Raw genomic sequence first — 24,128 nt, 5'->3', positions numbered from 1 at the left:
TTTCAACACAAACAAAACTTGCCGAAGAATTGTTTTGTTTTGGATCTTTAAGGTAGTAAAACTGATGCTTTTTATCAATAACATTACTGCCACAACAATATTGTTATGGTAGACAGATGTAAAAACCAAAATCCCAATATTTTAGAGAAAGTACAAAAGCAAATCTTGAAAGCAGTAGGAAACTGATATACTGTAAGTGTTTCTTGATTTTCTCAAATATCAGCAAAGACCGCGAATATGTTACCATTGATGTAATCGTTCTCCACCAAGCTTACCAAATAGTAGCTGTTCTTCACCTGCATTTTGGATCGAAATGTCCATTAGTCAAGAGCAATAACTAATCTGATCAGGTCAAGAAAAAATATATTAACTTACCTCCTCGAGCAAGTTTCTGGAAGGGTCAGCTTCTGGGTACAAGTTAGCCCAGCTTCTTGACCAAGTCTCAAATGCTTCATCCTTCCAGACTTTGAAGCTAGCGGGATCGACAATGGTTGGTTGAATGATTTCCTTAGCCGGGAAAACTCCCCAAGTAACAGCATTCACATCAGCTTGGGCAGTGTTCGATACCCAGTTTTCTCCTTTGTTCACAGACATGTAAGTAATCGATGGCAAAGCTTTGCATTTCTCGACCACTGCATCTAATTTCTCCTTTGAGCAGAAGAACTCTAGATAAGCCTTTTGGTATACATATCCAACAGGACCTCCCCATCCTGCAAATCATACACAAGCAGAAGTATCGATGAATCAGGGATCAAAACTCTGAAACACTATTTGCTATGAGAACAGAGACTTAACGGGACTGAATCCTCACCAACAGTTGGGGAATCAGATCTCTCGGCGTTGACTGATGGTTGGCTATTGATGGTCAAGAAGCCTTTGGAGTTGATTTTTACCAGTTGCTCGTTTATTATCTTTGTCTCTGGCTGGAGTCCATCTAATTCAGACCAGGGACTGCTTTTAAGGTTTCCAAGGCAGAGCTCCTTGAATTTCTGTTATGTTGACAGTTTTTGACAAGATTATTGTAAGTAAGCGTCTGCCTATTTTTACAGGTGAAAAGTGTGGGAAATGTGTGGTAGTGAAAGAAATGTTCTACCTCCTGAATATCTTCAACACTTTTCAGTGGGACAACCCATTCTTGTTCAAGCTTCTTGTCTCGTGCTCGTGGACGTGAGAACTGACAACAAAGCATTTAGTTCAGCAGAGAAGCTCATAAGAAGATGTTACATTAAACAATCTAGAGCAAATCAATAAGACCAATTGATGAAATCCCTTCAAACCCCATTTGCTATGAAATCCTGAGAGAGAGTTATGCAATTACAGAGGATGTATTGTAGTACCTGATGATCCGAGAGTGCACCATATGAAGCACTGCGTGAATCACCCCACCGGCCTTGTGGGAAGTCTTCCCAGCCCTTGGTTCTAGAAATGTAGCTCTTTGGACGGTTTGCCCTGCAAAAGATTATAAGAAAGCACAAGTGTTATATTCCAAGCGGGTTAAAATCTGTGGCTAAGCAAAATCAGAACAAGATAAACTAAGTGCTGTTACCAGAAAATGGGGCGCACATCTTCCTTAGTACGGAAAACATTAGCAGGGCGTCTCCATGGTAAAGAACGAGAAATTTTGGACTCATCAATCATACCAAGATTCTGCAACACCAGCAAAATAGTTAGGCTACTCCACTATCAGTATGATGCTTTTACAAGTACAAAAGGTGGTAGAAAAACTAAGGACCAACCATCAATATTGCAAGAGCTAATTTCTCCATGTTCAATGTGTAGAGATGAAGAGACTTGACTCCATGAGCCAACATCTTTTTACACATCTCTGTTCCAAGGTGAATACCATAGGCTTTCACAGCTTCTTCATTATCCTTGATAGGCTCCAAGGCCGCCATGACCTCAACTGGTATCTACATTAATATAATCAAGTATCTCAATTTCATATTTCACCTAGGTGATCAAGAAACCTTCAATATACAGTTTTTTGAAATCAAGATATCTTAAGCTTGCAAACAAACACCTTTATGGAAAGGCAACAGCAATATCATCATCACCTTAAAGGTTATTCATTTGCAAGAACTGTTTTTTTAACTAAAAGATCAAAATTTACCTTAGTCTTGCAGAAACCAGTCATACGCAAGAACCCTCTGTAGTTATTAATAGGCATAATTCCAGGAACAATGGGACAATTAATCCCAATTTGCCGACAATCATTCACAAACTTGAGGAATATATCAGTATCATAGAAAAGCTGTGTAACAATCAGATCAGCTCCAGCATCAATCTGTTCCAAGACAGAACCCAAATTCAAACAAAAATTGATGGAAACATTTAAGAACAAAGCAAAACAAAAACAAAAAAACAAACCTTTTTCTTGAGATACTCAAGATCACTCTGATAAGCTTCATTAGACGCAAGACCATTCTCACCAATAACATCAGGATGAGCCTCTGAAATATCAAAACACATAAAAATCCAATCTTTAGCTACAATCACACCAAAAGAAGAAAAGAATTCGAATTCGAGACGTTACCAGGATAACCAGCGACAGTGATACCAAAGTAATCACCATACTTGCTTCGAATGTGATTAACGAGATCCAAAGCACAACCAAAACCACCTTCAACCTGAACAAACTTATCTTGACCATGAGGAGGATCACCTCTAAGAGCAAGCACATTCTGAATCCCATTAGATCTAATGGTCTCAAGAGCATGATCAATCTTCTCAACAGGCATGTTAGTACATGTAAGATGCATCATACTCTCAACACAAACAACGTTTTGCATCCTCGAAGCTATATCAAGCGTTAGATCTGCGGTAGATCCACCAGCTCCCCAAGTGATATCGCAAAACGTTGGACCATAAGCCACCATTCGATCCATTCTCTCAAAGAGATTGTCGACTCCATCTTCTGTCTTTGGTGGGAAGAATTCGAAGGAAAACGCTGTTTTGCCTTCGTCGGCCAATGACTGGATCTTATCAATCACCTTCATCTTCTCCCGATTGAGATTTTCGAAATGGAGAAGAATGTCAGAAAAAGAAGGCGAGTTGTTTCAGGTTCTTGTAGTCGCTGCTTTATACTACTACTAAACAGAGAGATGCCAACAAGTTTGGTGGTTTTTAGACTTTACCTTACCCGTCCACTTCCTTAAATTATTTTCATTTTTAGAAATAATTATATTTTAGGTTAATGTAAATAATCCTTTGTTTAATAAATTAATGTCAATAATCCTTGTTTAGGCGAGTTGATATTGATTATACTATTACAGATGTAATTATGCTGTTTATATATTTTTAAATGAAACAGCATGAATTCTATAATAATTACTTTCTCCGTATTCGAATACTTGTCGTTCTACACTTTTTCTTTTTTGTTAATTAGTTGTCGTTTTGACATTCCAATACAATTTAGACTTCCTAAATTAACCTCAATTAATTGATTACAATTACTTAGTCTAAATTGTGAATTGTTGTTTAGGATGAAGTTAAAATAGTCATTTTCAACTTTTTTTTAATAAACGTAATTATAGTTAAAACGACAACTATTCATACAGAGGGGAGTATTAAAAAAGAATTTACCAACCACAAAGTCACTCACTGGTCACTATCTTTCTCCAACCCCTGATTTTTTAGTAGGTGAACCAGAACCACAGACCCACTTCACCACCTACCACGCAAGTCGCCGATCTATCACCGGTCGTTGGCGCGTGGTTTACACTCGCGAGAATTTTTTTTGCTATAGACTTGCAAACCTCTTACTTTACTTGGCTTCTGTCGGCGACACCGACACAGATGCACCAGTTTTTCAGCATGTGCTAATAACTTCAGAATAAACCGGTATTTAATGACAAACTCTAATAGATAAACCGAAATGAGATTACCGGTTAGTACAACAACCGTACAAAGTCAAATTATACACCACAAAGTCTTGCAAGACATCATCATCATTTTGAGATGCTTATGAAAAAAACGAAATGAGAAGAAAGTACAGATGTGGTTACAACTTACAAGTAGGTGTATATATTACAAACATTATATTATGGCACAACACAGGTCAAGTTTGATGCAAGGACAATGCCACAGCACCATTTCCAAATTCTTTACCAAGACAGATAATTCAAGGTTTCTCAACTTCTTTCCAAGGAAATCTGCAGAAACATGGCAGCAAGGGTTATTTAATACTCTATATGCTTCTGGGAGTTGTACTGTTTCATGACATATAGTGAAATCAAACAAAGAGTATTATTAATCACCTGAAAACAATATTAGACAATCTCCCAGTCTTCTCTCGACATGTCGACAAACTCGGTAACACCATCCTCGAACATTACCTGTACCAAGTTTAAAGATGTTAAGAAAGGTCTTAAATGATTTTGCCTAGTTCGATGGTGAACAAGTACTGGCTAATTGTAATACCGAGTGCTTTCTTGAATACTCATCAAAATGTCTAACTAGGCCAAAACACCTGAAAGTCTCAAAAAAAAAATAACACACTGGATGAGAAAAGCATAGAATGAGTCATAAAACTAATCCACGAGTTTGAATCTCAATAAATACCTATCACTAGTGGGGCGCGATAACCTGATCACTACACCAATGCAATTACGCGAACATGTTTCCCTTTGACTAAGGTTGTTCCATGATATCCCTGGAGAAACGTGGAAATCTAAATAAATTGCTTTTCTTACAACCAAAAAGCAATGACCTCCACTCGCAAATAGAGCACAAAAAAAACCCATACTTACCTGTATGTATATGTCCATTATGTATATGTCCATTTTGATGCACCTAACCAAAAAATGGAAAAAAGTAAATCTCTAGACCTCATAACACACAGAATCTCACAAGACTATGCAATGAAGAAGATAAGATCGTTTCAGATAAAATTTCACAATACCTTGGGCATTGTCTGGGCCACTTCATGTGCCACTAGATTAAAAGCTTCATCCGAGGCTAACTTAGGTTTACTAGGTTTTACACCAAGCTTCCTTCTGCAACCTACAGCCCCACAATGGCAGTCTTGATCTGCACCAAACTGAACAAACCTGCTCTATTTTATTAGTGTCAAAACTCAGCAGATAAGAGAAAACATAAGCTAGGAAACATAGGGATGAAGATAAAACCAGATATGTTATAAAGCAAACTGAGTGGGAGGAAATAAACTTACTGATAATCATAGGTCAAATGCTCTCCCTTTTTTATGCCACGGGTGGCGAAAATGCCAATTCTGGTCTCGCCGTCAATTATCCTAATTTCAAGCAAAAGATAACCAAATGATGACTTTGCTCTCAACTATTCTAAACTAGAAAACAAGCACTAGGAATTGACAATAAACAACAAACCATTTCTGCATCTGTGTATTAGGGTTGCAGCTATGATTAATATATCTTGATTTGTTTCCCTTATGAGTAGCATCAATCACCATATCTCTGGTTATCTCACATAAATAAAAGTTTGTCTCGCCACGGTGTTTCATCTTCCAAAGCCTCTCTTCACAAGTCTTATCATCAATAACTACAATGAGCACAGAGTGAAAAAAGAACAAACAATTTGAACAATAGTCGCAATATATTCAGCAGGGGGACAAAACATCAAATAGTAAAATAACCTTCTCCGACATATTCAATGATAAACTCTCCTGGTTTGATTTCTTCTTCTGCCACAATCCCTGATCCGCATTTTTCTGTCTACAGACACAACAAATGTAACAAACCAACAACAACAGAAAAAGTCATATATCCAACCAAAACTATTCATAAATTACCTGAATTAACTTCATCTTCTTAACATGCCGTTGTTGGAACGGCTTATTGTTACACTCACTCCCACACTTGCAACTTGAGGAACAGCTTGAGAATAGCATCCTAACACAAAATATAAGATATTTTCCAGTTCAATGTACTTAAATTAAGCAGATAATTGTAGTCTTGTTCCTAAATCATGAAAAGCTCAAATCAATAGATCATGAAAAGTAAAATAAAATCCGCAATGCATACCCACAATGGCAATTACTTCCACACACAGTAGAAGAAGAACCAGGAGACGAGGAGGAGCAAGAACAGAAGATTCCATCATCTTCAACTCTCCTTTTGACTTTCTTCGTCAAGTATATATCTTAACAAGCTAAGGTAATAACAACTCAAGATGAAGTGAAATCTACAGAGTAAAGCAAAACCAAAATTGCAAATCTTAGGATTGCCAAAAAAAAAAAAAGGATACTGCGCCTGATGAAGATATAAGGAGTAGGTTTTCCTTTGTTCAACCAATCCGGTAACTCGAATTCTTCAGATTCTCCAATCTGATTCAGTAGCTTGTTGAACACTTGCCCTAAGTGATTCCGGTCCGAAATCTGAGAAAAATATCTGGAAATTTCAGATATCAAGAAGAAGTAAAATTTTCACGAAGCGGAGATTGTTTTCGAACAGACCTTCTTGGTGGCTGGCATGGCGACAGAATCTATAGGGTAAAGGACCAATAAGAAGCTCTAAAAATCAGAGAATAAGCAAGATTTGAACTTCAACCTATAGAGGTAACACCAAGTTCGATGAAATTAGAAAAAAAGATGAGTAAAACTAGTACGTCTAACTGTTGTTTCGGAATACGAACTTTCTAAACCCTAATTCTGTTACTTCTTGTTGTCGTTGAAGAAGAAGAAGAAGAAGAAGAAGTAACAATGGCAGATCTGAGGCAGTAAGAAGATGGAGATGGGTGAAAGAAAGAGCGGCAGTTGCCTTTTTTTTAATCTTTTTTTCTCTCTTTGATGATAATTACGCCTCAGAAATAAATGGGTTTAAGGGTAAAACCGTAACTTGAATCTCGAGATGATATGTAGGCCCATTATCAATATGGGCTTTTTGTATCCGATCCAAATTAGCTGACCCTAATTACAAATATTGTTGTTTTATGTCGTGTATATGTCATAGTCTTAGTCGTAATCACATTTATAGCTAACAACATTATAGTTTTGTGTACTATCAACGTATATTATAATGCCATATAAATGAATTTGTGTTGTTACCAAAGAATTAGGAAGTTGGAGAAAAATAAAATATTATCACTATCAGTGTTAATATGATCTGTGTGACATTATATGCTGCAAAACTATATATTATATCAAAAAAAATTGCAGGATATTCTACAACGTTTATCCAAAAGTAAATCGGAGAGTCTTTTTTCTCCACGTAAAAAAATGGTAAGAAAGTAATTATAATCCTGATGATTATGTGAAATTTAACTGATAATTAAAGATATAGCTTCGTCATTAATTGGAAGAGAAAGCAATCACCATCGAAGGATTTGAAGAAGGTAAAAAAGAAAAAAGAATCGCCATTGAGATTGTCCCAAAACCTCCAAAGTAAACACACGTTGTTTCTTTGCTCTGAGGTATCTTCGACGGGACGTTGAAGCGAGCAAGATACAACACGAAATCGATCTTCTTCTTCTTCTTTCCCTTGCGTTCTCCATCTCCATCGTCTGCTGAACCATTTGATCGATCTCTCAGGTGATCCTTCTGTTTCTTTTTTTCTCTCTTCTCTCAGCTAGAAATTGAGAGTTGTGAGAATTCCTGGGCTCAAAATTGGATGATGAAATTGTGTTAAAGAACTCGAATACCATATACGAAGTGGAATTGTCAAAATTTAAGTTGATTAATTGATCATTTTCGATTACTGTAGATCCATTAGTTGAAACTTCGTCAAGGTCAAGTCTGTTTCTTGATTTTGTCTTTTGCTAAAAAATTCTTCAATTAAGAGAATATGCATGTGGAATCCAAAATGCTTTTCAATGCTTTTATCTGAAAAATTGTGATTTCTATCTCTCTGTTGACTCCCCAAGCCCCCCTAATATCATGCGGAAAGTCTTTGTTGTGGTGTTTCAAGAGGTCAAGAAGCTATGGATTGGGTTTCCTGCTCATCAAAACCTGCTGAGTTTTTGTTGGTTTGTAATTATAGAATCGTTATTGCGTTTCATGCTTGTTTGCTTTCATGATATTTAGCTCTATGTTAAGCTGAACTTCAGTGGTGAATTTCACAAGACTATAGTTATGGATCTTATGCTCGACCCTTTTGTCTTTGAGAGTTATTAGATTAAACTTCTCTGAACCTTGAAGTCACACACACCCAATTATGTATAGTGTTTTCAGTTAATTTTGGAAGGTTTTAGTCAATCTTGGCTTTCTGTTACTTAAAGTATGTTGGATGTTGTTTGGTGTCTTTTGTGCTTATTATTTCAGATAAGGTTCTCAGGTTTTAAGTTACTTCTATGAGACGGACACCCTGCAATTGGTGCTTCATGTCTAGGTAATGAAGGCTTTATGTGATAGATTTGTTCCTCAACAATGTTCTTCCTCAAGCAAGAGTGATACGCATGATAAATCCCCTGTAGTTTCAGATTCAGGACCTAGTGATAATAAGTCCAAGTTTACCTTATGGTCAAACGTCTTTACGTCTTCTTCCTCAGTTTCTCAACCGTATAGGGAGTCTTCAACTTCTGGGCATAAGCAAGTTTGCACCACTCGTAATGGTTGGACAGCATTTGTAAAAAGAGTCTCTATGGCTACTGGCGCAATTAGGAGATTCCAGGAGCGTGTTTTAGGGCCAAATAGGACTGGTCTGCCAAGCACAACAAGTGATGTATGGCTCTTGGGTGTCTGTTACAAAATATCCGAGGATGAGGCCTCGGGGGAAACCAATACTGGCTGTGTATTGGCTGCATTTCAACAAGATTTTTCATCCAAAATACTGATGACATACCGTAGAGGTTTGTACACTCAACTACAGATTCAAGCCAAAATAAATATTTTGCATAATATTTACCATTTATGAATTTTGTTTTACAGGTTTTGAACCCTTTCGAGACACAACATATACCAGCGATGTGAACTGGGGTTGCATGATTCGAAGTAGCCAGATGCTTTTTGCTCAGGTGTGAGGAAGAGTATTTCTTTTGGCATGAGATTTTGAAGTTTATAACATATTCTGACAAACCAAATATTATCAGGCGTTGCTTTTCCATAGGCTGGGGAGGTCTTGGACTAAAAAATCTGAGGTACGCTGAATATAGCAACACTAGGAACAGAAACCTGGTTTCTTGCATCGAGAGAGTGGAAACCTCATGCTTGTTTGATTTAAAAATGCAGCTGCCTGAACAGGAATACTTAGAGACCTTGGAACCTTTTGGTGATTCCGAGTCTTCAGCTTTCTCCATCCACAATCTTATAATAGCTGGATCGTCCTATGGTCTCGCTGCTGGGTCATGGGTAGGACCGTATGCCATTTGTCGAGCGTGGGAATCATTAGCGTGCAAGAAGAGAAAGCAAACTGATTCTAAAAACCAGACGCTTCCTATGGCTGTTCATATTGTTTCTGGCAGCGAAGATGGTGAGAGGGGTGGGGCTCCAATTCTCTGTATAGAAGATGCCACCAAATCTTGTCTAGAATTCTCAAAAGGACAGTCTGAGTGGACACCGATTCTCCTTTTGGTCCCACTGGTTCTCGGGCTTGACAGTGTGAATCCCAGGTTGGCAATTGTGAAGTTGATTGCATTATTTTTGGTTTGTGCTCGACTCGTATTTGTATTAGGCCTTTCTGACGCATTGCTAAAATCTGATGACAGGTACATTCCATCTCTCATAGCCACATTCACTTTTCCTCAGAGCGTAGGGATTTTGGGTGGCAAACCAGGTGCCTCAACTTATATAGTTGGTGTTCAAGAAGACAAAGGTTTCTACCTTGATCCGCATGAAGTTCAACAGGTTTTATTTCGTACCTTTGAATTTTCATGAGTCCATAAATCTTGGTCTGGCATTGAGGTGGTCCATAGTGCCTAAGTCGGATTAGATGCCATTTCACATGTTGGTTTCACTGATTGATACTTATCGTTTGATGATTGATTTAGGTGGTCACAGTCAACAAGGAAACACCAGATGTCGACACATCCTCCTATCATTGCAAGTGAGTACTCTAATTATCATGTCACAATCGACTTTTGCCTGGTTCAGTTTTATCTTCTTTCTTAATTTTATCTTGACTCTGCATCAGTGTCATTCGTTATGTTCCTTTGGAATCACTCGACCCATCTCTAGCTCTCGGATTCTATTGTCGTGACAAAGGTACTGTATTACGACATTCTCTAAACCCAAAGTTTTAAAATCTGTATATTATCCTAACTTGATAGAAACTTTCCCTAATCTTCAACAGATGATTTCGACGACTTCTGTCTCCGAGCATCAAAACTAGCCGAGGATTCAAACGGTGCTCCACTATTCACCATAACACAAACCCACAGCGCGATAAACCAAAACAACTACGGGTTTTCGGATGACGACAGCGAGGATGAACGTGAAGATGACTGGCAAATGCTCTGATCATCGTCATCAAACATTTAACAATCTGAAGCTACAATTCTTTTTCCTTTTGTTAACCAGTTCTTTGTTTTTTCTATGTGTTGGTGTAAATTACATCAGAGCAAACACAATGTTGTACCATAAAATCTTTGGATTTTCAAACATAGATTGAAGCATGTGAAAATGGAAGAGTAGAGAAATCAGAAGGTATGTGAACATGACTCCATTGTCCCATTTTCTTCTCAGTCGTCATCTTCATCATCACTCCTCCATCACCTTCACTCTCTCTTTTGCCGCCAATCATTACCACCGATTCACCTCCTAAGCTTCCGGCGAAAACTGAGCTTCCTGTCATCGGAAGCTGTATAGTTTCAAGTTCCAGTTTCCAATTTCTCGAATCATCCTTAGTTTCCCATCGAAGTTCACTCTGTAAATCAGTGTCTGTGAAACACCATAACTTAGAGGAGCTTCTAAAGTCTCCGACGGTGCGACCTCTCGGGCTAGTATCTGGAAATCGCCAGATGTTTTCGATTTTGGACCAGGAATTTGTAGCTGGATCGTATATTTCTCCGTCGGCTCGGAATCTTCCTTGAGATTCCGTTCCGTAACCACTCAATACGCAAAACCTTAGATCCGTACCAATGGCGAATCCTTGACATTCGTCTCTTCCTTCCGTCATCGGAGGAACCGTCGACCACTCGTCTTTCTCGACGTCGTACACCTCCGCTGAGCGTAAAGCGTTTTTCTGATCGTCGTGACCTCCGGCGACGTATACCTTCGTTGAACCGACGGAGGCGCAGGCGAAGAACGATCGCGATTCCTTCATCGGCGCACCTCGTTTCCACTTTCTTCCGGCGAATTCCAGAACGTAAACGTCTCTCGTCGGCTGTAACGTCTCCGGATCCCAACCGCCGATGAGAAGAATCTTACCGGCGTCCTGAAGCACGACGCACTCGCAGAAAAGCGGGATCTGCTGCTTCTCGGGAAACGCGATGCGGTGCCACGTGGACAGCGCGGAGTTGTAAACGCTCAATCCAAACCGCGGTGTGCAGAAAACGCGCGGTTGTGACTCATCCTCTGATTTCTTCACGTCCACCATAAATGTCTCCCCAACCGATTTAGAAGCTGAAATTGGCGGCGTAAGCGGTTGAACGAGACAGAGGAGAAGCTCTGTTTTACCGCATCTGTGCCTTTCTCGAATGAAAGAAGAGTCAGAGAGTAAGCTTCGCCAAGAACGGCAAACAGATTTCATGGCGGATTGAAATTGGTACGGAACTCTGACCAAACACTCCAAAGCTAATTCAGACGGTAAACCGGGAATCAAATCGTCGTGACATTTCTGGAAATCTCCAGCATTCTTTTTCGACACTTCCATAATCATTGAACTTAATCAAGTTAAAAAAAAAAAAGAGAGCGTGTTTGGTTGAGCAAAGTATGTAAGAAAGACACAAAAACTGAACGAAAAAATTGCGATTAAACTTTGAGTGAGTGTGAAGTTACAAAGAGGTGGCAGAGCCTTTAAATAGGGAAAGAGGAGGATGATGATTTTGCTTGCGGTTGAAATTACGCGACGGTTCTCGTTTAAATTTTCAAAACTTTTTACTTCTTTAGCAGCTTATAAAAATATATCTATAGATTCGTGTATGTCGCAAAACGCAAACGAATCTAAAAATTTATTTCTTAATCAGCTTCTTTTCTAATAAAATAATTCCCTTTCAATTTGAATTTCACCAAACAGGCAAGAGTCAACAGTTGGGTTATTTTGATGCGATTTCCTTTATTAGGGAATAAAACATTGAAATGGAATCTAAAACAACTGGTTTAGTTCATGAGGACGGTGTGCTTTTGTTAAAACAAACTTTTCATAAAAATAGGAAAAGTAGCAGCAAGCTTCTAGAAGCTTTATAAAGACAAAAATAACAACCAACAGTGGAGTAACTCATATACTCCTTTAAATTTTGAATATCAACCAAAATTTCAAGAAATATCCATGTAGTTTTATGACGTCATAACGCAATTAAATTTGTGACATTGCGTACTTGATAAAATCGGAAAATGAATAAATACCAGTTTATCATGGCGGTAAATGTTCAGTGAGTTCATAGACCGCATCAACAACATAATATATTTTGGTCAAGTTGTAAAAAAAAAAAGTAAAAGAAGAGAAAAAATCGTTTCTGATGTAATTTGTAAAGGCCAATAGTTGGAAGTTAGTTCAGTGGTCATATGGTTAAGTGAAGTTAGGTAACTTTATATTTGATTCACAAAATTGATATATACTGTGCCGCACTTTTTTGTTTAACGCTTTTACCATTCTAGATTATAAAATAAGTTTGAACTAACAACTTTCTAATTAGTTTAATCAACTAGATAGATTACTATTCCCTTCCAGTGTCACGGTCACCCAACAATTTGGTTCTACTAACACGATTTCCTTTATATTCTATAACCTCTTGATAAAGTTCACGAAGACCAGCAGTGAGCTTTTCAGTATATATTTACCATCACTTTTCCTTTTCGTTTTATTTTAAGTAAAAAAAAAGCTCCTAGAAGATTTACAAAGATAAAAAAAATAGTATGATACTGTCAGTCAAGGAATGAGTCGTACTCACTGACGCAACCGCCAACCGATAAATAAATATCTCGTTAACTGTTAACTTATTAGTACAATTTAAAACATGTATATATGTATGAAGGACATTTCATTTCAATTTGGCATTGTGCACGCACTATCAAACAGATTCTTTCACGAATAGTCCATATCTATATTCCTTTTCTTTAGCCAAAATTATTGTTCTTAGTTGTTATGTTTTACGACATCATCATGTGTTTTTAATTTTGCAATACGTATTATTTTACGTAGACCATTGTGAGAGCAGTTTCGTTTGAATAAAAGATTCAATAATATTATGATTGATTATAACTTTATAAGGGTTTCTGCTTTATTGTGGTCTTCTAGAAGAAGTTCTCATGGATATATACATTGGCATTAATTATCCTTTGGTCTTACTCTTCGATTATTTAACTAATTATATGAAAACGTTGACACGTATATTATGCGATGCACCGACGTAAAGGTATGTCTCGCGGACTTACAGCCTCACACAAGTCATCTCGTCTCCACCGGATAATGATGCTTTCTGTTATTTTTTGGTTTATTTATGATTCTACTACACTTACTATTTATACGGTGATTTTTTTCAAGGAAATAAGTTTAATTTGGGTGTTAGCGATATGAACATAGCCAAGAAGAAAAATGAAAGTCGTGGATGAATGAATATGCAAAAAGGAAAAATAAGAATGGGGTCGAACATTAATAGGGGGCTGGTCCATTATACTCTATAGCATTTTCCCCACATTGTCTGTTCTTGTTTTGTCAACTGTCCTTTCTTTTATTACTCTCTACTTATGTATTTTCTCTCTATCAGCTTTTCTATCTTTTTTCATCACCAATTATTGTCGTGTGAACACAAAACAATTAACGTAGATTTTCTTTGAATAGCAGTACTTCCGCATATAAACGAGTACCTTGCTAGTTGTTTGATTTATTTTCATTTTTTTTTTTTTTTTTTTTGATAACCGTGGTCATCCCAAAGGCTTTCTAGGCCCAAAGACTAATCCACGAGGCTTTGCATCCAGGTACGCTTTATCCCATCGTTAAGGGAGCGGCTAGGTGGCCAACCCGAATCGAACCCAGGAGGGGGAACTCACAGCCGTGAGCCCTTTACCAACTGGACCAACATGGGTTGGTTATTTATTTTCATTTTTAATCAATAATAACCCTAAAAGGTGATCTTGGCGATTGATCGATCCCAAGTTAGTCAAAGAAACAAGGGATATATATCTTTTGAAACTTTTTGCTCAACAAGAGAAAACAACTATAATGTCATTAGTTTTGTTTTGTTTTCCTTAAATGGATTATGGATGTACTATCAACAGATTCTATTAATGAATTTCACGACTACATAATAGCAAGACGAATTTTAAATCATCACGAAAATGAAAAAGGCATACATATCTTTCAACGAATTTGATTGATTTACGACTACAATGAAGTGGATTGGTTTCTAATTATTCTGAAAATGAAATTTAAAATAAAATAGTAACAATTAAAAGAAAAGAAAAATAGGGATAAGGGTTCTAGAAGAGAGCAATGATATTCTTACCAAAAAAAAAAAAGAGAGCAATGATATTTTCCCTTTTAGGGAGTAGTCATCTTTATGGGAAGGTAACAAGTGGGCCGAAACTGGCAAGCACTTATCGTCTTGCTTTTGTCTTTATGGGTTACTAAAGCTTTTCTCTTTCTTTTCTTCTAGAAGACCATATCATATAGAGTAAATTAATTGCACTACATAACTACATTTTGGTTTATAAAGTAAACTAAGGGTTTGCTTCTTCTAATTACACAAAAACGAGTTACCAATTTTCAATGATCCGATTCCGGTTTAAATCACATTCTAGTCTAAACCGGAGATTTCTCATGTTTGGGTGAACTTTGTCAGAAAGGTAAACTAAAAGCCAAAAGGATTTCAAGAACAATTTGCTGAGAAGAACACAAAGTAAAACGCCCACAATGGCCAAAGCAACTGAATAATCAAAAAGCCTATCTCTGATAAAGATCACAAGTCTCTGATCACTGGAACAAAAAGAACACTCAGATCCCAAAATCTATGAAATTAATGGGCAAAGATAAAGAAGGAAGCTTGCTTTCATCAATTCATTCTCCTGACAAGCTCGTTGATGAAGTTCTCCCTGTTTCCAGCATCACCACCTTCGACGTAGTGGTTTCTCTTCTTCTTAAGACCACCGAGTGGTGCCTTCAATTGGAATGGCCATAGGAAGTTGTTGGCTTCCTTGAAGTGAGGTCCAACGGTCATGATCTCATGGATCAGATCCTCCACGCAGATGATACCATGCTTCCCTAGAGCTTGATCCACAATCGAGTTGTCAGTAAGTGCTATCCTCTGGTGGTTCAGCTTTCCATAACCCCTTTTGTAGATCAGTTCCTTGACACTCTTCAAGTTTGGGTATCTGCACCAGAGATATCATTCGGTTAGAGCAGGCATCTTCTCATGGTTGCCATATATATATAGAGAGAGAGAGAGAGAGTCAGATTACATACCCGTAAGTCACGTAAGGTTCAACTCGGCGCAACATGTTTACTGTTGCCTTGTTCACCTTAAGAAACACACCATTAAAGATCTGCACACATGTATACCACAAGTAAACTTCCTGATAACGTAATAGTCTTTCTACTTTCTTTTAAAGAGATGATCATCCGGCAACTATAACATACAAGTTAAACATACAACAGATAAACCTACCTGTCTCAAACGCAGGAGCTGCAAAATTTTCTTGGTTTTTGGGTCAATGGCATTGATACTGCAAAAGACAAAACAACCATGTAAAGAGACAACAGAAACTGTTTGCAACATAAAGCGAAGATAATAAAGACATACCCACGGATACGAATGATAAAGAGCAATTTCGCCTCTGGATCAACATAGAACCCTCCTTTCAACTTAGCCTCCCTTTTCAATCGGATCAACTCATTATCCTAAACAAAGAAAAGCCAAGAACATAATAACATTAGAACAACCATGAACACAACAGTCATCTAAGTTGGCAAAGCCTAGACAAGTGTGTTCCTTTCACCTTCTCAGCGTATTCTTTGGCATACTGCTCAGCTCTCTTGAAGATGAGCTTGCGGGTGTCAACACTCTTCTTCTTAGCAGCAACAGTTTCCTCTTTCTTGGCCAATGCCCATTCCTCTTGCCTCTTGATCTTTTTTAATACAGACTCTGGTACCACTACCTTGGATTCAGCCATTTCTCCTACAAACAAAGCTGTAATAAGCTATACGAAACAAACCAGTAGATAAATATAAAAAATACACCTTTGAGCAATACAATTATCAAGGGTAGAAATTGAATCAAGACAGGAACATCTATGACACTGATTGAAGAGTGTGAAACTCAATCCAACGATTCCACAACAAATCAAAGTGCACTAGAACTGGAACAATCGGGTTTATTGATCTCACAAACATCAGAACAAACAAATATATAATGGATCAAAGAAAACTTACAATCAGAAACGAAACTAAACGAGGAAGATCAAAGAAAGAAGCTTACTTGAGAGTTGAGATGAAGAAGGAGAAGTCTGAGAGAGGAAGAAAGATAGTGAGCGGCGCAGAAGGAGAACAAAAAGAACAAGTCGAAAATGGGTTTAGGGTTTAATTCGTAACCCTAATTTTTTGAACGGGCCTTACTTACATAGGAGGCCCAATTTTGCTTACTTTACGTGGGCCGATTCCAGTGATCGATCTCTTGACTTCTCGGTGACCTTATCATATATGCAATATTCATCTCTATGATATTAATTAAACTCTTTAAGATATGTATATTTCTAAATATACATATCTTAAATAGTTTAGAAAAAATTCAACGTTCACTTATGTATTTTTTATTCATGTTTATGAATAAAACCTCAACTTTATCAACAAAATAAAAACATAAAAATGAATATCACCTACCGATCCGAATGTGAACCTTTTTTTAATAGACGACAGACAAGTTGTAACGAATAAGATCTTCGATTTGAAAATCGAAAAATAAAAACTTGGTCAATATAAGCTAATCTAATCAACTCATTATATAATGCACTACATAATGTATCAAGAAAATCAAGAAGCACCGTAGCAAAAATGGCGGGAGGAGGAACGACCTTAGAGTATACGCCAACATGGGTGGTGGCTCTCGTCTGCTCTGTTATCGTCTCCATCTCTTTCGGCGTTGAGCGTCTCCTCCATCGTGCCGGAAAGGTTATATACATGCACACATCTCTCTTTAATTTGTGTTTTATTTATATGTATAGATTCATACATTATCGACTAAATGGCTATGTATACATGTGGTGTATATACAGCACTTTCGAAAGAACGATCAGAAGCAACTTTTCGGGGCATTACAAAAGATCAAAGAAGGTGACTTCATGTTTTAGCTCAATATTATAGAGTTTCCTCCCTTTGTTTTGAATATTGCGTTTTTGGTGAAATTCCGAGATCAATGTGATATATCATTTGATCATCGTTCTAACAAGATTCGTGAATTGGCAACAGAACTTATGTTACTAGGGTTCATATCGTTGCTACTATCAGTAAGCCAGTCTAAAATAGCAAAGATTTGCATATCAAAGGACTTAAGTGAAAAGTTTCTCCCTTGTAATAAGCCAAATGATAAGTCCCTCAAAGACTCCTCCCATTTCCAGTTCAGCTTCACCGGCCGTCATCTCCTCGCTGGAGATTCCGCTGCCGGCGACTACTGCTCCCAAAAGGTTTATCTCTTTTTCGTCAAACCCAAGATTTATCTCTTTTTGTATGTCTTACACGTTTTCAGCACTTGTACAACATTCTCAAAGATCTATGAAGACGTGCATATAATTGACATATATGTCTTACACGTTTTTTTTTTCTTTTCTTTATCTGAATGAATTGACATATAGATATTTTTCTTGTTTTAAATTCAGGGAAAGGTACCATTAATGTCATTATCTGCTCTGCACGAGCTTCATATATTCATCTTCGTATTAGCTGTTGCCCACATTATTTTCTGCCTCTTGACCATTCTTTTTGGTACCATGAAGGTATTTTATTGATTACACCTTACTTCAACGATATTAATTTTTTTTCCAATCTTCAATCACTAGCTAGTGAATATCACTGAACTTAATTCCTAATTAAACTCTAAAAATCAAACCTCACAACATAAGATGCAATTGCTAACTTATATCAGCATTAAAATTTGTAGATAATTCTGTTTAATGACCATAACATAATGTTATTGGCATAGATAATGCAATGGAGAAAATGGGAGGATCAAGTTTTAGAGGAGGACTACAAAACAGACCAAGGTATAATAATACAATTATGAAATCAAAGAAACTTGTAAAAATAAGGATTTACTTTTGACTTAGTAGAATGATTTTTTAACATTAACCCTTCTTATACACATGTACACAGTGATCCAGCAGAAATTCACGCACGTTCAAGAACACGAATTCATCAGGGGACGATTTCTTGGGGTTGGAAAAGCTGATGCTTGCTTTGGATGGTTGGTGAGTGTTTTTTTTGTTTTCTAATTAGTTATCTTAATTCTAAAGACATGTTTGTAATGTACATGCAAAAGTTTTTATTTTGTGTGTGTGTGTGTGTGTATTCTCGTCCATTGCAGCAATCGTTTATAAAACAGTTTCTTGCATCAGTCAATAGATCAGATTACATCACAATGAGGCTAGGCTTTGTCAGGGTATGTATATATCTCCGATTTTGATTCGTCCTTAGAGTTGAATTTCTATCTACAATAACTTCTAAAACAAACTTCTTCTTCTTCTTTTCTTTCCAATAAGACTCATTGCAAGACCAACCCAAAATTCAACTTCCATAAGTATTTAATGCGTGCCCTTAATTCCGATTTCAAGAAAGTTGTCGGCATCAGGTAAACAGTTTCAAGCTTTTTCGAAAAACCATACTTAAATTCAAAAAAGTGTTCTTGATTCTGTTCTAATGTATATATCAACTTGCAGTTGGTACCTTTGGGTATTTGTGGTTCTCTTCTTGCTTCTAAACATTGCTGGTGAGATGATATCTTTTAACTTCCATCCAAACCAAGTATTCTTCTTTCCGGTTTAATGATCATCGATTCGATTCCATATTTCTTGCAGCATGGCATGTTTACTTCTGGCTAGCTTTTATTCCATTGATTGTAAGTCCCTGAACCACTCCACCATGTCTATGCTTCAAAGTTCGAACCCATCTTGACCAAAACATGTTTTACGTGATTTTCTCCTCAGCTTTTGCTTGCCGTGGGGACGAAGTTGGAGCATATTATTACAGATTTGGCTCATGAAGTTGCAGAGAAACACGTTGCTGTGGAAGGAGATTTGGTAGTACGACCATCAGATGATCTATTCTGGTTTCAAAGTCCCCGGCTAGTTCTCATCTTGATCCATTTCATTCTCTTCCAAAACTCCTTTGAAATTGCCTACTTCTTCTTTATCTTCGTAAGTACTCTTTACCATTAATCTATCTAAACCAATCTAGAAGATAACAACATACAGAGAAAACTCATGCAATTTGTAAACAACAGTTTCAATATGGTTGGGATTCTTGCATCATGGAAGATGTCAAGTTCATAGTTCCAAGACTCGTCATCGGGTAATATAATAGCCATTATGATAGCCGAAGCTACTTAATATCTATCTTGTTAAAGAGCTTCTTGATCTTGAAATGTAAAATCTTTTGCAGGGTAGTGGTTCAGCTTCTCTGCAGTTACAGTACCTTACCTCTCTATGCACTCGTAACTCAGGTACAGATTCTGCATCTCTTAGCCAAATTTCTTGTGTTCTAATATCAAACTAGACCAAGACACACTCAAAACCACACCTACTTATTTTTGTGAAAAGATGGGAAGTTCATTCAAAGGTGCAATATTCAACGAGCAGACACAGCAACAGCTTGTCGGGTGGGCAAAAATGGCTAAAAAGGGAGTGAAGAAAGGGACAACTCACGCAGGTACCAGTCATGGTGGCAATCCAAACCCTCTTGCAGCTACTCCTTCACCGCGGTCTGTTCAGTTGCAGTCGTTGCTAGGAAAAGACTCGTCTCAACAAAACCAGCACCTTGGGGAAACACCAGAGATTATTGAGGAGAAAGATTAACAAAAGCTTCCATCAGGCAAAAATTGCTTGGGGCTTTGTTTGGTATCTAAAAACTGATTTAACGGTATTGTAAGATATATATACAGCAAAGAGGCTGAATCTCTTTGTCAATTGATGAAACAAGCTATTTGCTTTCTAAACAAGTCTTTGTTTTTTGAAAATCTCATATTGATGACACATTGAACATGCGAAAAAATATATTTGCTTTAGTAAGATGACACATTGAATTGATGTATACGAAAAGATCCAAAAGAAACAAGTAAAAGAGGATTCTGATAGCTGAAAGAGCAATCTGATATATGTCACTCCAAACAGGAACCACGAAATCCAAACATTTTTGGTTTTTAACATTTTGTTGTTGGACAAGGAAAAAGGATAAAGGGGAACTGGTGACCACGATGAGATCTGTATCAAACAGTCAACATAAAGAGGGGAGAAAGAGAACTGGTTACATCATTTGGTGATTAACAGAGAGAAGAGAGAGAGAGACAGAGCTTGCAAATTTTTCTCCATCATTCCTCCTCTGCAGCACTAGCTGCGTTAAGATCCACACTTAGATCCAATTCCTGCAACATAAAGAGTGATCACTTCCCAATCACAGAAGATGTCGGGTTAATAAAACCGATATATTTGTGATTCTCAAACATTTACCTTTCCAGTGATCAATTTATACATGTTCAACACATCAACAACAGTTGTGTCAAAGTGTGTTGTAGCATCATAACTCTGTTGTTTCGGACAGGAACAAAAGGTTGTTAGAAATCAGCCAATTCTAAGATGCTCACTAAAAAAAGGATAGCTGAACTCACCGTTGATATGAAGCAGTTGTCCAAAGTGGGTTCGTTGACAGGCTCATATCTATCATAGATGTCGAAGAATAGCTCATCAACAGGACCCAGAAGGTCAATTCCAGGCTTGAGCTCACTTTGAGGGTTATCAGTTTCAGCGTCTGTCGACACAAATGCTATGAACTTTCCCTTGGGAGCAACGTTGTGTGAATACGAACAACAGAAGACATACCTGTCATTTACAATCAAGATGTAATCATGAGCCGAGAAACAAACATATCAATTGACTCAATGTTACACACTGCCAGGTTTTATAGAGTGTATGTGTTTTAATCAAGAAAATAATATAGTTGAGCAGAGTGTTTTGCCAACATTCGTCTAAAGAGAAATCCAGAAACTTTCTATTTTACTTTTCAGCTTCAAGTGTGAATCAAGAAAGGTATCTCTGCAAGCTCGATCATAATTCAGACAAAGCTTAGCTACCACAGAGAACAAATATATGCAAATTGACGTTTCCTTCAAGCCATTCAGGCTCATTTACTTCTATAAGTGGAATCAAAAGATGAATAAGAAAACTCACATGTCTGATTTGCGGCCCAATTGTTTTTGGGGTAGGATGACTTGCACCGAGTGAGAATCATTGGTGTTTGGAATAGGGTGGCTCATAATAGCAATCGCCCGAGCAACCCTGCCAATCTTCCTGACCTGTTTCAATTGGATTATAAAACATATCAAAGTAATGTTAACATACCACGAGCCTATATGCATCCAACAAAAAAGTACAGACAAAGCTAAATGTCACTGTAAGATATCTGGTTACAGCCATTACCTTGTTGGATAGGTAAGAAGGATCGCAGACAACTTTCTTGCATTTGGCAGTCTCTCCCTCAGATGTAACACCAGTAACCTTACCCTCCTCGTCAAACTCTACCTGTTATAAGACATCGGGTTATCAGATCTAGCATCCATACAGTTAACGACAGAAAAAGTTGCAGAACGACCGAAACAAAAAATCTACAAAGACAAGGAAGTCAAAGACACACCTTGCACTCAGGTTTGTTCAACATATACGTCCCACCATAGACAGCACTAAGTCGTGCAAATGCCTGAGCCAAGGAAAAGAAGAGACAAGTTATAAGAGATTTCAGAAACTACAGTCCAAAACGCCAGAATAGTTGCACCAACCAAATAAAGCATGTATGAGAGAAGACAAAGAAAAACCTGAGGCAATTCTCCCAACCCATAGAGAGGATAGATATATGGTGAACCTCCTTGAAAACGTGCAAGGGACTCTGAGTAGAGCTGATAAAAATTTAAAGGAGCAGAGTCAAACATGGAAAACTGAGAGTAAAAAGGAAGACTTTTTAAACAAGGGGATCCAAACTTTAAAGTCCTAGGAGAGCGATTCACCTTCATTCTCATTACAGTATCATAGGCAGGTTGATGGAGATGATTGTCATTACAGTGAAGTGCCACTGCATGACCAATAAAGTCAATAGTATCTTCACCAAGACCGAATTTCCTGCCAAAGGGTTATCTTGATAGTTAGCAGCAGATAGTCTAAATCAAATATCGACAACACCATAATGCAGAAGACAAAAGAACATCAGCTTACGCAATCAAATCCTTAGTTGTAACTCTCCTCAAATCCATTCCATCATGTGTTTTTGGGTCCTTCTCGTCGTATTCCTGAACATAACTGAAAAACTTTCCGGCTCGACGTTTCTCAAAAATACCCATAAGAGGAGATTTGAAGGCCTCCATTGGAGTTGCTGGCACCTTTTGGACCTGTAGGATATAAACAGTTAATATAACTAGAAAAAAATTACTTAAACTGCAAAAATCTGCAGCTAGAATGATCAGTGAAAAGCTTTTGACCAACAGAAAACATGGGAGAAAAAAAAGATGCACAAACAGACTTGAAATCTATGGGAAAAAAAGAAGAAGAAGAGAAATAGTCAAAAGATAAAATGAAAATGAGTTGTCACTGTACCTTGCCTTTGACGAAAACATAGCTTCCATCAACAGCTTTAAAAGACAAGTACTTAGTCACATCCGTATGAATAAGGACACGAACAAGCTTTCCATTTGCCATCATAAACTGGTCCACCAGATTGAGAGAGAACACTTAGTAATACAATTAAGCTAGTAAAGGGACGATTAAGCTGGAAAATAGCTAATAGGATACCTTGGGCATCATGTCAACATTGTAGTCTCTGCTAGAGCCTAAATGAGCAGGAGCCTTCTCTTCTCCCCTGAACTTCTTCCACAACTGTTAAAACAAATCAACATCAATAACTCTCGCTGATGATAACTTACCACAAAAAGTCTTAGTACAGATTTTAAAGAAAACTGACCTGATTGAGATTAAGCGAAGTTGACTCTCCACCATAGTAGTCATTCCTGTCCATGTGAAGTACCTATTTGGAAGATACATGAAATGACACTATAAGATTACTCAAAAAGAAGTAAACTTGGCTTATTGGTTGAAGACAAAGTCAGCTAAATCAATCACATAGAAGATATAGGAGTGGAGATGATGAAATTTCGTATTTTTCCGCAATCTCAATAACTAACTAAATGCATCAAATTCAGATCATAGTCAAAATCGCGAGGCCAATTGATTCTCATGTTGAAGCTAACAAAGCAATCGCTTAAACTCGGGAAACCAGAGCTTAAATCACATAATCGGGAGATATAATCTCATTAAGATCCATTCATCATGCAACGAATTAAAAGTTGAATTTCTCCAGATCAAGCATGGATTCAAAAAGCTCCAAAGACAAAACAAAAAAAGAGGAGAGTTGAGGAAAGAGACCTTAAGACCATCGACGGAGAGAAGACCACTAAGGATGCACTCCTTGAGACCAGTTCCCAGAACTATCACTTCGTACTCTTCATCCATGGCTGCTGATCCAACAAAGAGAAGAAAGAGATGGACTTTTGATATGCGACCGTCGAGAGAGAGATCGGCGGTGATTGCGTCTTTTATATCAATCAAAGAAATCCAGAGATGCTTTCTTTGTGGATTAATAAATGTTTTTTTCTCATTTTAGTGTTTTTTTTTTTAAAGAGAAATCAATTTTCCTATTGGAGTATATAATCATTATATTATAATGAAATGGATAAATCAAAAGGTCAAAGGAAAAAACAAATGGATAAATCAAAATTTTATTACCAAGTAAAACTTAATTTTCTTTTTTTTTTAAGACCTTTTTGTAATAGATTTACAATATTGTTTATGTTTTTAATTTTTTAACAGTAAATAGACACTAAAA

The 24,128-nt window shown here is 37.3% G+C and overlaps 7 protein-coding genes across 13 annotated transcripts; 2 read left to right on the top strand and 5 right to left on the bottom strand.

The window, feature by feature from the left end:
• Window positions 1-46: 46 nt before the first annotated feature.
• Window positions 47-3,121, bottom strand: LOC9316155 (methylenetetrahydrofolate reductase 2). Its single transcript, XM_021027326.1, has 10 exons — window positions 2,534-3,121; window positions 2,368-2,450; window positions 2,111-2,284; window positions 1,737-1,910; window positions 1,547-1,647; window positions 1,338-1,449; window positions 1,094-1,174; window positions 812-989; window positions 376-710; window positions 47-296 (listed from the first exon to the last, which is right to left on the bottom strand). Exons 1-10 carry the CDS (start codon window positions 2,994-2,996, stop codon window positions 213-215), a joined length of 1,785 nt encoding a protein of 594 aa, XP_020882985.1. The 5' UTR covers window positions 2,997-3,121; the 3' UTR covers window positions 47-212.
• Window positions 3,122-3,843: 722 nt separating this feature from the next.
• Window positions 3,844-6,776, bottom strand: LOC9316154 (histone-lysine N-methyltransferase ASHH3). 4 transcript variants are annotated; one of them, XM_021027681.1, is made up of 14 exons: window positions 6,610-6,757; window positions 6,431-6,524; window positions 6,223-6,352; window positions 6,000-6,117; window positions 5,768-5,867; window positions 5,612-5,690; window positions 5,346-5,517; window positions 5,171-5,251; window positions 4,901-5,048; window positions 4,749-4,791; window positions 4,561-4,651; window positions 4,420-4,468; window positions 4,257-4,334; window positions 3,844-4,151 (listed from the first exon to the last, which is right to left on the bottom strand). In XM_021027681.1, the coding sequence occupies exons 2-13, from the start codon at window positions 6,446-6,448 to the stop codon at window positions 4,269-4,271; spliced, it is 1,095 nt and encodes a 364-aa protein (XP_020883340.1). In that variant the 5' UTR covers window positions 6,449-6,524; window positions 6,610-6,757; the 3' UTR covers window positions 3,844-4,151; window positions 4,257-4,268. The 4 variants fall into 4 exon arrangements, with proteins under 4 accessions (XP_020883340.1, XP_020883341.1, XP_020883339.1 ...); XM_021027682.1 differs by having other exon boundaries at window positions 6,633-6,757; XM_021027680.1 differs by having other exon boundaries at window positions 6,431-6,776.
• A 477-nt stretch (window positions 6,777-7,253) lies between these two features.
• On the top strand, window positions 7,254-10,566 carry LOC9316153 (cysteine protease ATG4a). Of its 3 annotated transcripts, none has more exons than XM_021027678.1 (10): window positions 7,258-7,504; window positions 8,234-8,300; window positions 8,461-8,760; window positions 8,840-8,925; window positions 9,001-9,048; window positions 9,140-9,519; window positions 9,616-9,754; window positions 9,898-9,953; window positions 10,041-10,111; window positions 10,200-10,566. In XM_021027678.1, exons 3-10 carry the CDS (start codon window positions 8,553-8,555, stop codon window positions 10,364-10,366), a joined length of 1,155 nt encoding a protein of 384 aa, XP_020883337.1. In that variant the 5' UTR covers window positions 7,258-7,504; window positions 8,234-8,300; window positions 8,461-8,552; the 3' UTR covers window positions 10,367-10,566. The 3 variants fall into 3 exon arrangements, with proteins under 3 accessions (XP_002881949.1, XP_020883337.1, XP_020883338.1); XM_021027679.1 differs by having other exon boundaries at window positions 8,392-8,760; XM_002881903.2 differs by having other exon boundaries at window positions 7,254-7,504; window positions 8,234-8,760.
• On the bottom strand, window positions 10,430-11,939 carry LOC9316152 (F-box/kelch-repeat protein At2g44130). The gene has a single exon (XM_002880039.2). The coding sequence runs from the start codon at window positions 11,724-11,726 to the stop codon at window positions 10,503-10,505; it is 1,224 nt and encodes a 407-aa protein (XP_002880085.2). The 5' UTR covers window positions 11,727-11,939; the 3' UTR covers window positions 10,430-10,502.
• A 2,918-nt stretch (window positions 11,940-14,857) lies between these two features.
• Window positions 14,858-16,579, bottom strand: LOC9316151 (60S ribosomal protein L7-3). Of its 2 annotated transcripts, none has more exons than XM_021029666.1 (6): window positions 16,480-16,579; window positions 16,001-16,179; window positions 15,805-15,902; window positions 15,670-15,727; window positions 15,468-15,547; window positions 14,858-15,376 (listed from the first exon to the last, which is right to left on the bottom strand). In XM_021029666.1, exons 2-6 carry the CDS (start codon window positions 16,172-16,174, stop codon window positions 15,058-15,060), a joined length of 729 nt encoding a protein of 242 aa, XP_020885325.1. In that variant the 5' UTR covers window positions 16,175-16,179; window positions 16,480-16,579; the 3' UTR covers window positions 14,858-15,057. The 2 variants fall into 2 exon arrangements, with proteins under 2 accessions (XP_020885325.1, XP_020885326.1); XM_021029667.1 differs by lacking the exon at window positions 16,480-16,579 and adding an exon at window positions 16,434-16,452.
• Window positions 16,580-16,951: 372 nt separating this feature from the next.
• On the top strand, window positions 16,952-20,305 carry LOC110229185 (MLO-like protein 15). The gene is made up of 14 exons (XM_021028617.1): window positions 16,952-17,168; window positions 17,273-17,330; window positions 17,466-17,680; window positions 17,873-17,989; window positions 18,196-18,256; window positions 18,366-18,460; window positions 18,577-18,651; window positions 18,752-18,840; window positions 18,929-18,978; window positions 19,067-19,107; window positions 19,196-19,405; window positions 19,492-19,559; window positions 19,650-19,710; window positions 19,808-20,305. The coding sequence occupies exons 1-14, from the start codon at window positions 17,052-17,054 to the stop codon at window positions 20,060-20,062; spliced, it is 1,512 nt and encodes a 503-aa protein (XP_020884276.1). The 5' UTR covers window positions 16,952-17,051; the 3' UTR covers window positions 20,063-20,305.
• A 33-nt stretch (window positions 20,306-20,338) lies between these two features.
• On the bottom strand, window positions 20,339-23,915 carry LOC9318015 (guanosine nucleotide diphosphate dissociation inhibitor 1). The gene is made up of 13 exons (XM_021028618.1): window positions 23,669-23,915; window positions 23,208-23,270; window positions 23,039-23,122; window positions 22,844-22,951; window positions 22,466-22,638; window positions 22,261-22,372; window positions 22,072-22,152; window positions 21,894-21,956; window positions 21,680-21,781; window positions 21,431-21,555; window positions 20,872-21,082; window positions 20,714-20,788; window positions 20,339-20,628 (listed from the first exon to the last, which is right to left on the bottom strand). The coding sequence occupies exons 1-13, from the start codon at window positions 23,753-23,755 to the stop codon at window positions 20,575-20,577; spliced, it is 1,338 nt and encodes a 445-aa protein (XP_020884277.1). The 5' UTR covers window positions 23,756-23,915; the 3' UTR covers window positions 20,339-20,574.
• Between the last annotated feature and the right edge of the window lie 213 nt (window positions 23,916-24,128).

Source organism: Arabidopsis lyrata (assembly GCF_000004255.2).
Source record: "Arabidopsis lyrata subsp. lyrata unplaced genomic scaffold ARALYscaffold_4, whole genome shotgun sequence".
Classification (NCBI taxonomy): Eukaryota; Viridiplantae; Streptophyta; class Magnoliopsida; order Brassicales; family Brassicaceae; genus Arabidopsis; species Arabidopsis lyrata.
Note: the sequence above shows the minus strand (reverse complement) of the source record. Positions and strands in the feature narration are given on the sequence as shown.

Excerpts from the sequence above, each read along its gene's own strand:
- LOC9316155 (XM_021027326.1), bottom strand. The coding sequence starts at position 2,996 with ATGAAGGTGATTGATAAGATCCAGTCATTGGCCGACGAAGGCAAAACA. Across the intron at positions 2,451-2,533 it reads CACTGTCGCTGGTTATCCTG|AGGCTCATCCTGATGTTATT; the intron begins GTAACGTCTCGA and ends TTGATATTTCAG. Across the intron at positions 1,175-1,337 it reads GTGCACTCTCGGATCATCAG|TTCTCACGTCCACGAGCACG; the intron begins GTACTACAATAC and ends CTTTGTTGTCAG.
- LOC9316154 (XM_021027680.1), bottom strand. Across the intron at positions 6,118-6,222 it reads TTATATCTTCATCAGGCGCA|ATATATACTTGACGAAGAAA; the intron begins GTATCCTTTTTT and ends TAGCTTGTTAAG. Across the intron at positions 5,518-5,611 it reads CATTGAATATGTCGGAGAAG|TTATTGATGATAAGACTTGT; the intron begins GTTATTTTACTA and ends TGCTCATTGTAG.
- LOC9316153 (XM_002881903.2), top strand. The coding sequence starts at position 8,304 with ATGAAGGCTTTATGTGATAGATTTGTTCCTCAACAATGTTCTTCCTCA. Across the intron at positions 8,926-9,000 it reads GCCAGATGCTTTTTGCTCAG|GCGTTGCTTTTCCATAGGCT; the intron begins GTGTGAGGAAGA and ends AAATATTATCAG. Across the intron at positions 9,049-9,139 it reads CTTGGACTAAAAAATCTGAG|CTGCCTGAACAGGAATACTT; the intron begins GTACGCTGAATA and ends TTAAAAATGCAG.
- LOC9316152 (XM_002880039.2), bottom strand. The coding sequence starts at position 11,726 with ATGATTATGGAAGTGTCGAAAAAGAATGCTGGAGATTTCCAGAAATGT.
- LOC9316151 (XM_021029666.1), bottom strand. The coding sequence starts at position 16,174 with ATGGCTGAATCCAAGGTAGTGGTACCAGAGTCTGTATTAAAAAAGATC. Across the intron at positions 15,903-16,000 it reads CCAAAGAATACGCTGAGAAG|GATAATGAGTTGATCCGATT; the intron begins GTGAAAGGAACA and ends TTCTTTGTTTAG. Across the intron at positions 15,728-15,804 it reads TTTATCATTCGTATCCGTGG|TATCAATGCCATTGACCCAA; the intron begins GTATGTCTTTAT and ends TGTCTTTTGCAG.
- LOC110229185 (XM_021028617.1), top strand. The coding sequence starts at position 17,052 with ATGGCGGGAGGAGGAACGACCTTAGAGTATACGCCAACATGGGTGGTG. Across the intron at positions 18,652-18,751 it reads TGAGGCTAGGCTTTGTCAGG|ACTCATTGCAAGACCAACCC; the intron begins GTATGTATATAT and ends CTTTCCAATAAG. Across the intron at positions 18,979-19,066 it reads CTTGCTTCTAAACATTGCTG|CATGGCATGTTTACTTCTGG; the intron begins GTGAGATGATAT and ends TATTTCTTGCAG.
- LOC9318015 (XM_021028618.1), bottom strand. The coding sequence starts at position 23,755 with ATGGATGAAGAGTACGAAGTGATAGTTCTGGGAACTGGTCTCAAGGAG. Across the intron at positions 23,271-23,668 it reads TCTCCGTCGATGGTCTTAAG|GTACTTCACATGGACAGGAA; the intron begins GTCTCTTTCCTC and ends TCTTCCAAATAG. Across the intron at positions 22,153-22,260 it reads ATACTGTAATGAGAATGAAG|CTCTACTCAGAGTCCCTTGC; the intron begins GTGAATCGCTCT and ends AATTTTTATCAG.